This window comes from Mus musculus, chromosome 10 (assembly GCF_000001635.26).
Source record: "Mus musculus strain C57BL/6J chromosome 10, GRCm38.p6 C57BL/6J".
Classification (NCBI taxonomy): Eukaryota; Metazoa; Chordata; class Mammalia; order Rodentia; family Muridae; genus Mus; species Mus musculus.
The window spans coordinates 78,212,357-78,225,293 of NC_000076.6; the positions used below are offsets into that span (position 1 = coordinate 78,212,357).

Below are 12,937 nucleotides of genomic sequence, written 5' to 3' on the forward strand. Positions count from 1 at the left end.
CCAGAAAAGCAAGCAGGGAAAAGCAGTTACTGTCACCATAGCTAGTGACAGCAGAAGAAAGCACATACCCATTACAATCAACTTAAAGTGCACCTTGCCCCAGTCTGTGAAACAGAATATGTCCAGCATTGATGACTGACATGGGTTATCCTGCAGCTGATATCTTAGTTTTGGTCAGACAAGCTACTTGGCTCTACTTAAAGTGAAACAGAAGTGAATTCTGCACTGTGTGTAGGCCACGTTGTCCTTATGAGACAGACTCCTGACAGCCTTCCTTCAGATACCCTGAGCCCAGAGAATGAAGAATCTGCAAGAGGCTGAAAGAACCAGGAGTATCCTTGGGATTGCTTTGGATGACAGCATGGCCAGTCTCTCAAGGGTCAGATCACTCACTTGCATAGAGCACAGACCAAGTTCCCTCAGAGTCTCATGGCTTTCATCAGAAGCAGACCACACCAAGGGGGCAGCACTAAGACCCCAAAAGAGCATGCCCTCTGGGGATGGTAGCACCCTCACCTAACCAGGAGACTCCTCACTAAGAGGTATCATCACTCCAGGCTGCAAGCCTGTGAGCTGAGGCTAACGTGCCATTTCCCTTGGTACACACTGGGGAAAGAAAGACCTCTTGGGGGAACAAGAGATTCATCTGGAACAGGACAGTACAGAGCTACTAAGGCAGAGTCTCCCTGCCAATGTCACCAGAGGTGTCCAGAAGAATCATGTTTCATTGTGGAAGATTATTTACTCTACTTACTTGGTAACATATTTAAGGTAAGAAAAGTAATTTGGTAAAAAATAATTAGGTTAAAAAAAAAAAAGAGGGAGCCATGGAGACAGCTCAACGGCAAGAGTGCTTCCAATGCAAGTGCAAGGACCTGAGTTCAAAGCCCAGGACCCACAGACATAGCCAGGCATACCTTCACACAATGTCACCTCAGCAACGGGAGGGAGTGGGATGGAGACACGTAGATCCTGTGAGCTCACTAACCAGTCACCCTAGCCAAAATGGTGAATTTCTAGTTCAGTGAGAGACCATGTCTTTTTGTTTGTTTTTTAAAAATTCTTTTAACCACAGTACATGAATGAATGTTTTGCTTTGTCTGTAATATATGTCTATAAACTACATGTGTGTGTCTGGTGCTCAATGAGAGCAGAAGAGGTCATTGGCTCTCTTGGGACTAGAGTCATAGATAGTTAAGAGCTACGATGTGGGTGCTGAGAATCAAAGTTCCTGAAGAGCAGCCAGTGTTTTTAGCTGCTGAGCCATTATGTCTCCAGCCCCAGGAGAGTGCCGTAAAGGAGTAAGGTGGAAAGCAATAGGTGCACAGCCACATGCATGCACTCTCATCATACAAGTTGCATAAATCTTTTAAGATTATTTCAAAAACATGTTGGGCCTGTCATTTAATATTATGGGTATACAAAAATGTTACTGTATTATGAAATACCGACAAACCAACGTCTTAGCTAACGGAGCAAATTACCCCTGTGTTTGAAACTGAGCTGTTGCCCACAGGCTCACGTTCTAAGATTTCCTCCAGGGGCAGCTCTATGTGGAAGACTGTTCCCTTTAGGAGGTGGGGTCTTGCTGCTGAAGTAGGCCACTAGGAACAGTCTTGAAGGCTACAGACTGGTCTCAGTGCTAGCTTGTTCTCTGCTTCCTGACTCTCTGAGGTGTGAGGAGCCTCCACCATGGTCATTGCCAGGACAGACTGATAATCTCTAAAGCTGTGAACCAAGAGTGTTTCCTCTAAGCTGCTTCAGTCAGCTGTGGCCACAGCAAGGGTAATATGACTTCTATGACTCTCTACATGTTATCAGGACCTCACAATGACCATTCCTTGGGAAGCCTGCAGCAGGGCATGGGAAGCCCCTGGGTGTGGATGATGAAGGTTATATAACAATACCTATAGCTCCGGGTCAAATACTTTGGAGGTCTCCACTGAGAAATGGTGCTGTGGACCTAACGTTATATGTACGCACATGTGAATTTCCTAGGTGAATAGGTCACTGGGTTACCATGTGACTCATGTGGGCATGCCTCCAGGCAGTGAAGAGATCGGCATCCCCTAGGTGAATTAGTCTCTACAGGGTTAAGATTTTTCTATCACTACAGATAACAATTCAACCCACCACTCACTGGCTTCCTCACACATCCATAAGGTCCCACACTTCCCAGAAGAAGGTGAGTGGGAGGAGAAGCCAACTCACTTCTAAGAGCTTCAGCTCCTGCACACAGCTATGCAGCAGCTCCAGGGCGCGCTGAGCCACCTCCCAGGGCCGCTGTAGGAAGAGGAGCAAGGTGCACTGGCGGGAGAACAAGTAGCTTCGCAGGTCCAGCAGAGTAGCTTCTTGCTTCTGTATCAGCTCACGCTTCTCCATGTCTATAGGCTTGCGGAGCACCAGTCCGTTCCAGCTCTTCACCGGCTGGCAGAAAAAAGTCAGCCAGTTGGCACCATCTAAACAAACACACATCATGAAAGATGCTGACTGCAGGCACCTCACCTAACTAAAGCTCCTGACCAAGACTTCAAGGTCTTGTGCAGGAGCAAGCAGCTTTCTAACCAGCTACCACAGGCCACCGCCCCACCAGTCAGCTAGTGCTTTGAGATGGGGCGGCTCCCACAGCACACTCATGTAGATCATGGTATTGGTGGCTGTACACACCATCATACCATGCCCAGGAGGTCCTGTGCAGGTATACATTGAGTAGGGCAGCCACCTTGATGCTCGCAGGCTGTAGAACTGTGGGCACCTCAGCTCCATGTCAGTGGGCACAGTGACTTCCTGGCCATCCTGGTACTGTCTCTACTTACTCAGAGCTTCCCCTACCAGCCATGAGTGGAGGAACCAGAGGACAGGATGGAGGAACAGGGAGGAGGTTGTAGCGACTCTAACTGTATCCAGCCCTGCCTGGCACCCCCAGAAGTCCATGTTGACGTAATCCTTTCATTCAACTACAAAACTTGGCCTGGGGTTAGTTTTAGATTTTAAATTGACCCATATTTATTTTTAAACCAAGGGGGGGGGAGAAATTGTGTGAAATTTAAGATTTTTATAGTCAAGAAAAATGTGTCTATTATATGGATTATATGGATATGTAACATAAAAATAAATGTGAGAGAGGCTGGAAGATGGCACAGCAGTTAAAAGCACTGGCTGCTCTTCCAGTTTAACCCAGGCTCAATTCCCAGCACCCACATAGCAGCTCACCCCTGTCTGTAACTCTAGTTCCTGGGGATCTGATACCCCCACAGACATCCATGCAAGCAGAACACCATAAAGCAAACAGATCTTTAAAAGGAAAGAAATGTGAGAAACAGTAGGCCTTTCTAATTCCAATAGTTTAACAAATGTTTTACTTTGGTTATAGATTGGTATCTGGTTATTGGCAGAGTCAGACATCCAAACTATTACCTAAGGGTTGCCCTGGAGTACAGGCCAGTGAGCGAGACCCATCTCAGAACTAGGGCAGGCCCAGGAATGCCAACTGTCCTAGTAACTCATTGTTCTCCAGGTCCTCAGCAGTGCTACATACAGTTCCACGGACATTGCTGCTTCCTTCAGACATAGTGACAGGCTCTTAAAAACATGTCTAGCTCAGCCCAGGGATTGGGTGGGCAAAGAGAAAACAGCCCACAGTCTAGCACCAGGGACATCTGCAAGGATCTCCGGAGGGAGCCCAGAGAGGACCCATGACAGTGCCAACAAGAGAGGAAGAGAAACACACCTCAGTCGGGGACTGGAGGTGGCTCGGCAGTTAAGAGCTCTTGCTGCTTTTGCAGAAGACCTGAGTTCAGTTCCCAGCACCCACATCAGGTTAGCTCACAACTGCCTGCAACTCCAGCTCCAGGGAATCTAAAGCCTTCCTTCACACACATAACTTAAATTTTTTTTCTAAGAATCTCAACAATATCATAGTGTTTCTATCTAAATAAACAATGAAAACAGGATGACCAGCAATTCTTTTATTGTTATGTCTATGTGTACCTGTTTGTGTGTGCACACATATGTGCACATGGACATGTGACTAGCAATTCTTTTATTGTTGTGTCTATGTGTAGAGTGTGTACACACATGTGCATGCACATGTGGAGACCAGAGATCAACACTGGGTATCTTCTTCAACTGCTCTCTTATTTTATTAGGGTAGAGTCTCTCACTGAACCCAGAGCTTCCCGACTAGGTAAGATGGCTGACCAGTGAGCCTCTGCCAAAGGGTGATAAGCAAGCACTCCCCTGCCCTGCGCTGCCTTGCCCTGCCCTGCCCTGCCTTGCCCTGCCCTGCCCTGCCTTGCCCTGAGCAGAGCTGTGGGGATTCAGAGCTGGGTCTTGGGCTTAACCAAATAAGCACACTGGCCTAGTGCCGACACTTTACCCACTGACACATCCTCCAGCTTTCAACTGTTTATTTTGTGTGTGTTTTCATTGTGCGAGTTTGACAATTTTAAAAGAATTTTAAAATACCATTTAAGTGCTTGAACGATCAAGGGCACAGGAAATGAACTCACAGAAGGAATCCTGAGGCCTGCAGAGGGGAAGGACTTCTACTCTCAGGAACTATACAACCCCAAAGGAGCTTTGTAAATGTTTTCACTACTTGAGAAATCTTCTAAAATGACAGTGACTAATTCTTAATTATCTCTCACTTTATTTCCAATAGGAATTCGAAGACCCTGATAATTTGCAAAAACAACAACAAATGACAACAACAAATTGTAGAACAAACAGACTGGCTGAAATGAAGAGGGAGACCGCTGAGCAACAGCATGGTGGCTGAAACACGGACTCACCCCCAGCTCCGAAGTTGACCACGTACTGTGAGAAGAGGGCATCCAGCTCGTCGTACTGTACCAGGGCGTCCTCAAACTGCTGCAGCATCTCAAAGACAAACGCAAGCTCCTCCTGCCACCAAAAGACACCAGTCAGCTCCTAGAGCCACATCAGCAACGGAGGGCAGACGGTTCTGTGTAAGAGGCAGAACCAGTGATCACCAAGCCTCCACAACACCACGTCAGGACTCGCTCACATAGGAGGACGGAGAACAGAAAGGAGAAGGAAAAACAAGACCAGGCCTAGCTTTCGAGCAGCACTGGACACAGCTGGTCACAGGGGTGACTGTCCCAGTGGTACCTCAGGGCCAACCTCTTGCTTTCCCAGGCACACGGCTGCCTAGTCTCTTTAGCTAGAATGTTCACTCCTAATCTCCACATAGCTTACTCTTTGGCCTCCCCCAGGCTGTCTGTGCCCCATGTTCAGTGAGGCGTCTGCTGGAGGCCCTAGCTCTACTGACACTGGCTGTTGATACCTTCCTTCTCCACTCTGACCAGCGTACAGTAAGCTCATGAGAGTCATGTATGACATCAGCTAGCACTTATGTGTGCAACACAATGTGAAATAACAGAGATGCCTGTGGAAATTTTTTTTTTCTGATTTCTATCATTGTACAGGAAAGCAAATGCCAAGAGGACAAACATTTGTAAATCCACACCCATGCAGACAAACGTGTGTGTAACGCTGCACACTCAGGTTCACTCCATGTGGCTACAGTCAGTGTTCCTACAGGCTGGAGCACCAGACATGTCTGCACACGCTGAAGGATCAGGAACACAGTCTCCAGCCTCATCATCTCTCCCAGTTGTAGCTAGGCTGAGCAGAAGTCTGGGTTCCTCATCTGGCTCTTTATGTGGATAATAAATTCCCTGGGCAGGGTTTCTGTAAGAGGACAAACTCATACTCCTGTCTGCAAACGCAGCACGCTCCTGGCACAGTAACTAGGAAGTGAGTTCAGGTGATGCCCATAACCCAGATAGACGCTACAGGGAGCAGCTGGCTTACCCTTCGAAGCCCAGGACCTCTCCAGCGTGTGTTCTGCTGCCTGAGAACACTGGCAGACAGTGTCTCACAGACACTGATAGATGCTCCTGACCTCCCCCGTCCCCTTTTAAATCAAGTGCTCTGCATGCTGAACACTGCAATAAATTAATCTTTTTCAACTGTAGTATTTGTTCTTCCTTTCAGGATAGGCTCTCACAATGCAGCCCAAGCTGGCTTCAGACTTACCATCTTTCCCCGCCACCAGTCTCTAACACGCGGATTACACGCCCAGGTCGTCTGTGTCAGTCTACACCCTCACATTTGCACAAGTAACACCCATAACCTTTCCATCCCTGAAGCTACAGATCTGGGCTACTACACAGCCTGACCATCCCCTCCATGGCCTTGGTAACCTCTCTTCACGGTCTGTCTGAGATTAGACTGCCAGGAGACTTGCCCAGGCAGCAGCACGCAACAGTGTAGGCTCCTGTAATGAGAACAACACCCTCAGCCATGCCACGCACGGCATGGCATTTGTTGGGTTCTTTCCTCATTCACTCCACATTGCTTTCTTACTTTTAATCTGAATTACTTTTAGACTTACAGAGATGTTGCCAAGAAAACAGTGATTTGTACTGAGCTCTTAGTCAGCTTCCTGCCACATTAACACCTCATAAAACTGTAGCACCATCCTCAAATCCTGAAATCATCGTCTGTACAGTACTATCAGCTAGACAGCCCTTACATGCACCTAACCCTTACTTATGCATGTGTGTGTTTCGCTTAAGGAGTCCAGAGAAGAAGGTGTCAGTTTCCCCTTGGAGGAAGTGTTACAGACAGCTGTGAGCTGCCATGCTGGTGGTTAAACCAAACCCAGGTCCTCTGCAAGTGCTCCTAACAAGTCAGCCACCACTCCAGCCATCTGTCTTCATTCATCCATCAACCCATCTTCTCTTCTACCCATGTGTTCATCTAGTCATCCACTAATCAATCTCTCTCTCTCTCTCTGTCCCTTTGCACCACGCATCCATCCTTCCACCCACACACCCACCTGCCTACGAAGCTCATCCAGCCATCCACCTAGCCATCCATGGACCCATCCATCCATCCATCCATCCATCCACCCACCCACCCATCCATCACAGAAGTTCAAAATGACCTGCACCCTAATCCAGCAGCAATCTTCACCTACCATTCCCCTTCCTTGTCTGTAATTCCCAGACTAAATTTACTAAGCTTCAAAAGTGAGGACACAGGGCCATCAGAAAGGTGTCCACAGTCACACAGAGGATGGTTACTCACTCAAATCCCCTCTGCTGCCCCAAAGCGTCCTAACATCTCTTAGACAGATGCTCCAGAATGAGAGATAAAACAAATTTCTAATCTGAATGTGACTTCCATTTATTGAAAACATGCCATTTCTCCAGTCATGGGCACACTGCTATCTAAGCAGGAAGTGTGTGCTTTCTTGGTCCAAGGATGGTGAAAAGAGCAGGGAGCCCTAGAAGCTAGACTTCTGAGCCTGCACTACTGCTGCTCCACAGCACATGGAACCCCACCCACACGCCTTCTGTACACTCAAAAGTTTTCCTTTCAAAAACCAAAGGCTGATTGTAAATAACAATTTCAAAAGCCTAAATAATCTGGCAAATTCTAGCAAAGAACCAGCTTAACACAATCCTTTCCTGAGAGCCATAGGATGTTCCCAGATACCCATCCTTCAACCCCAGTGTCTGGACAGTGGTGAACCAGCACGCCCATTCCTGGGCACCTCTACCTAACTCACAGCAGACTTCAGAAGTCACTGTGTCCAAATAAAACCAAGACGAGCCCGATGATCAGAACAGGGTGGGGCAGTGGTGAGTGCTGAGGCAGCAGGGGACCTTCAGAAATCACGATCATCTTCTGCATACAGCTGAGAAATGGTAACACCCACTCTATCAGCTACATGGTTGGCTCCAAAAGCTAGTAGGACCCAGCCTGAGAGCTGCCTCATCCAGTCAGGAGGCCAGTACCTGAACCATGAAGTATTCGCAGAAGCTCCAGCCTGGCTCTGTCCTCTTTTCCCTCAAAGTCCGCATGTCATCCTCAAACTTGCCGAGGTTTTTGGTGAAAGACATGAGCAGCAGAGTCCTGAGTTTGGTCAGGAAGGCATTCCAGGATTCCTGAGTTCGAGAAGAGTCCTTCAAAGGGTCAGAGAGCACAACACACCTGCAGAGACATGAAAGGCATTCTGGAAAATTCTTGGGGCATAAAACACCTGCTTGGCTGAGCCTCTTTTCCAAACCCCCAACTGCCTGCCCTGTTTTCTGTCTTCAATCAGTGAAAATCGTCAGGGAGGGGCCCAGGCAGTTCACAGCTAATAGGCATTGCAAAGGTTTCTAGTAAAGTCTGCCGCAGAACGGACAGGAATCAGAGTGGGACTGAAAAGGGGTGGACCTGCAGGGCCGGTTGTGATACAGGAGTCACAACACCCTCAGCTCCCAACCCCCATCCTCACAGGCTCCTTATGCTGACAGAATGAAGCCAAGCTATCTCAGCTTGACATGGGAGGCCCAGGCCTAGCCGCAGGACCAGCTTCCACCCCTCATGCTCCAGTCTGGGCCACTGAGCAGCCATACTTTCTCTTTCCTCCAGCACTCGGTAGCTCACCTGACATCAATCCCACACTAACCCCATGCCACAATCACAGCAGTACATCCTGGGAGGCCCCTGCAGTGAGCCCTGGCTGTCCCCATAGATATGCCTCTGCCACCACACCTCAACCGTAAGGACAACATTAAGAAGCAAGACAGATACAGTTGACAGACAGGTATGATGCAAGGAGACTGTGCCAATGATGTAAATAAACCTAAACTCAGAAATGGTTTTAAAATCTGGATGCAATGGGCATCAATAGTTCTCCTTAATAAGCATTTTATTAAGCTGCTAGCAAACAGTGAGATGAACCAACCCTGTGCTCTAACACACACCCTCAGGAGACAGCAGCCTCTATGCAACACCAAAAGGTGAGGCAGCATGGAAAAGCCATCCCTCCCATCACCTACCCAGTAGGCACTGATCCCTCTCAGAAGGGCAGAGGCCAGGGCCAGTCACCCCTGATGTCACCTCCCAACGGGTGCTGCATTCTGCCAGCTCAGTACCTATCCCATGGTACTCTCAGGAGCTGCAGCTGCCAACACCCTTGCTGAGCAGCAGCAGCACAGTCTCCCATAGCCTTCACAGTGCAGGATGGAAACCCTCAACACAACAGCACGCATGAGGCAGGGCTTTCCTTCAGCAGCCCGCTGCCTACATAGTCCATGCTGCATAACACTACTACGCCCTAGTCCCTCCTCAGGCCTTTCGACTCCCACGCTCTCTACGTCATCATCTGTTTGCATGATTAAAAAGACAGAGCCCAGCACAGCTAGAGATGTGAGGAATGAACACTGATCAGGAGTGTCTCCTAGGGCACAGAAGACCAGAGCAGCTGCTAACAGGGGCTCATGTGAGGAGGGCCTCAGAAAGACCTCGATGCTACCACCATCTTAGACAATCCCTGAGTTAGCATCTGACTCAGCAGTATTTTGCCAAAGGTGTGAAGAATGGACAGAACCTGTAACCAAGCAACTTCCCTTTAAGGAGCAGATTCTAAGGAAGTCGTTAAGGACATTCACAGGATCTGGGCTGGAAAGACATGGACAATGTCTGTAGGAACAGTAAGCAAACAAGAGCCCAACAGTCCTCAAGGTTTCTGTGTGTGAACTGTACATGGATGTGTTGCCCTATTATGTGTTCACTAGCAATAATGGGACAGGGGCATACACGGAAAATTCCCAATGTACTAAGTGACAACAGCAGCTATCAATGTGCATAGAAAATGACAGTGTTCTGAAGAGTCGCAGAGGAACCGCTCTGCTCTGGGCGCTTTCCCACTCACTTCATACATGCTCTACTTCCCAGCCCAGCCCTGACCCCAAACACCTCCCTCAGGTCCCCAAAGCAGGTTAGTGGCACTCTTATAGGTTCTTGCAGCATGGGGACCCTCCGCTGGTGGCAATGACCATGGGAATGAGAGCATGTCTCACCAGGGCATCTCCGAGACGAGTCAGCACACAGCCACCTGGTCAACTGTGTCTGCAGTGCTAAGGAGAGGAAGTCCCAGCAGGCGCAGAGGAGCAGTAAGACACTACAAGGAAGGGATGAAGCTGCTGCTTTGCAACTTCCTTCCAGGAACTTTTAAAAAGTGGACTATAAACAGAAATGCGTGTCTCACGGTTAAGAAACTACTTGGGGAATTCTACCCTATTCAAGGACTGATCTTCCCCAGGGCCACTGGCCCAGAAGCCTCTCCCCCTAGGCTGTCCACCTGGAGATGAACTGCTAGGCCAGGAATTACAGAGGAGGGGTTTAGGGAAGGGATCCTGCACCCCTCTGTAGTTTTCTAGACTGCCTGAGTCAACGGCTATCACTAACATCAAAGTGGATAAAATGCAAGACATACTTACCTGTCACTCTGTTTATTACAAAAGTCATTTCTTATTTTGTCCACAATAGAAGTTCGGGGAAGGATGTTGGTTTTGTTTTTTTTCTTGGCATCATTTTCAACTACCACTATTAGCCAGTCCACAGAGCTATGAGCTTTCAGAACATTCTGCCACTTGGTGAGGTCGTCTTTTACCGTAGCTTTGTACACTTCAGTATCCTAAAAATAAATAAGTCACTGTGAAGGCGAGCTTCCCAATGCCCCTTTGTCTCTAGGAACAGGGAGGGTGTCAGTAACAAAGAGCCACTAGTCACAGCATTTTAACACACTGTGGTAGCCAGAGGGTAAACCGAGTGGGTGTCTCAGCACTGGCATATTCTGGCACCCAAAGACATAAGATACAGCACCAAGGGCTGAAGAGCTGAGGAGGTCACCCAGGGTGCTATTGCCCAAGAGCCGAGGAAGAGCTTTAGTCAGGGCTCTGTGCCCAAGCCCCGTAAGGCTGTCATTGTCATTAGTCAGCCAGGACCCTAGCTTCTTGCCAGCTGTCCACACACACAGTAACCCTCAGCTCTCAGGAAGCCCTGGAATCCTGATCCAACTTCAATGCCCCTTGAATTCTCCACATAAGAGCCAGAGAGAAGATCACCCAGCTCCCTCACGCTGTCCCAGCTCACAGGAGCTGACAGGAAGCTGCTCAACTCAAAACAGCTCCACTTCTCTCTCCCAGGACTAACCCAAGTGGTGAGAGAAAGCAGTACTCCCTAATACAGTACATGCTGCAACCCTAATACTATAGAGGCCACGGCAGAATTGCAAGGCTGAAGTTAACACAGCATCAACTGCACAGGGAAAGCTTGTCTCAAAACACAAAACAAAGCGGGGCAGTGGTAGTGCATAGCTCTGATCCCAGCACTTGGCACACAGAGGCAGGTGGATCTTAGAGTTTGAGGCCAACCTGGTCTACAGAGTGAGTTTCAGGACAGTCAGAGATACACAGAGAAACCCTGTCTCAAAACAAACAAACAAACAAACAAAAAACCCAAACACTGAAAAATCAAAAAGGATGATCCTTATTAGGATAATTTCAATGAAACCATTTACAATGACCCCAAGAACTAAACTAAGTGGACCTGGGGAAGTTGGATGGTGCATGGCCTCTGTGAAGTTATGACTAAGGCCATAACAGGGTACAAAGGAATACAAACTCACTGCATGCTCCTAGGTTCAAGAGAACTTACCACTATTAAATTCTTCTTGAATCAATAGTAAATTAAACAAGGTAACTTCAATCAAAACTCCCATGCCTCCCACCCCACCCTTCTCTCTTCCTTCTTCCTGTCTCTCCAACTAGCCACCACGGTGTAAAACCTTACACTACACTGTGTAGTGATTTAGTTCTACTGTGCTCATAGATCTGCAGCAGAAGGTGAGGTGTGGAGCTGTGTTTTAAGGCTGGGAGACGGAACACAGTGGGTGAGTCTCTAATGGCTTGGGCCTCCTCATGGCTTTCTGAGAGCACAAGGCTTCATATGACAGTGACTGGGGTCTGGCCAGCAGAAGGCATTGACTGCCTTAAAAATCACAGCCACACAAGCTGAACCAGAAGATATAAAGACCCAGCCTCTCGACGAGGAAAGTCCCTGGCATGCAAAAAAGTACATGTTGGGCAGGGCATCCTGGAAAACACGACTTATACTCGTGACAGCCAGAGGAGAACATGCGTGTCAGCACAAGTTCATTTTAAGTATTTTGAGGCTCACCATGTGCTCTCTCCTCCAACCTTAACACTACACACTATGCAGGAAAACACTGCCTCTGACCCACCACAATCAACAGATCTCAAGTATTCACACCGGTGTACACACAGAACAGGGTTTGAATAGAGTTGAAGTTTCTAATAAAGGGGGAGACTATTAGGAAAATCGTGCCATGCCGATTTGTTGTTCATTTAGACAAGAAGATTGGATGTCTGAGACCCTCAACCCATAACTCTGACCTGCAGAAAAATAACTTGCAGCTTCCAGACCAAACACAAGTGACAAGGTACAGAGTTACCAAAAGAAGTTAGGGGAAGATCAATTATTTTTTTAAAGATTTATTTAGTTATTTCATGTATAACAGAACACTATAGCTGATTTCAGACATACCAGAAGAAGACATCAGATCCCATTACAGATGGTTGTGAGCCACCATGTGGCTGCTGAGAATTGAACTCAGGACCTCTGGAAGAGCAGTCAGTGCTCTTAACTGCGTAGCCATCTCTCTGGTCCCAAGATCAACTCTTATTTCAGACACAAGACCTTCCTGAGTAGGACACATTATCTAGAAACCATCTTTGGCAATCACACGCTTCACTCCATAAAAATTAGTCTAGCTCCAGAGGCACATGCCTGATACTGCCAATACACCCATCTCAAGGAGTATGAGAGAGGACCAGAACATGCCATCACCAGACCACAGAAAACAGGACACAGGCCATAGCACAAGGGACTATGCAGCACATGGAAGACAACTCTTATGGACCCACATTTTACTATCACAATCTGAAAAATGGAGTCACAGAGAAAAACCAAGTGACACAAGCAGAAATAGTACAAACAACTCTTTGTGACCACAATACAACCAAACTAGCAAGGTATAACTGTATCT

The 12,937-nt window shown here is 47.8% G+C and overlaps 1 protein-coding gene across 2 annotated transcripts in view; it reads right to left on the reverse strand.

The window, feature by feature from the left end:
* The window catches only part of Trappc10 (trafficking protein particle complex 10), a 59,224-nt gene that overhangs the window by 26,935 nt on the left and 19,352 nt on the right, over nt 1-12,937 (reverse strand). The window contains exons 4-7 of one of the 2 annotated variants that reach the window (NM_001081055.2): nt 10,308-10,504; nt 7,833-8,028; nt 4,794-4,905; nt 2,212-2,459 (exon numbers count right to left, since the gene is read on the reverse strand). In NM_001081055.2, the coding sequence (NP_001074524.1) occupies nt 2,212-2,459; nt 4,794-4,905; nt 7,833-8,028; nt 10,308-10,504 (753 nt within the window). The remainder of the gene's footprint in view (nt 1-2,211; nt 2,460-4,793; nt 4,906-7,832; nt 8,029-10,307; nt 10,505-12,937) is intronic. The other variant, XM_030245014.1, reaches the window with a different exon arrangement.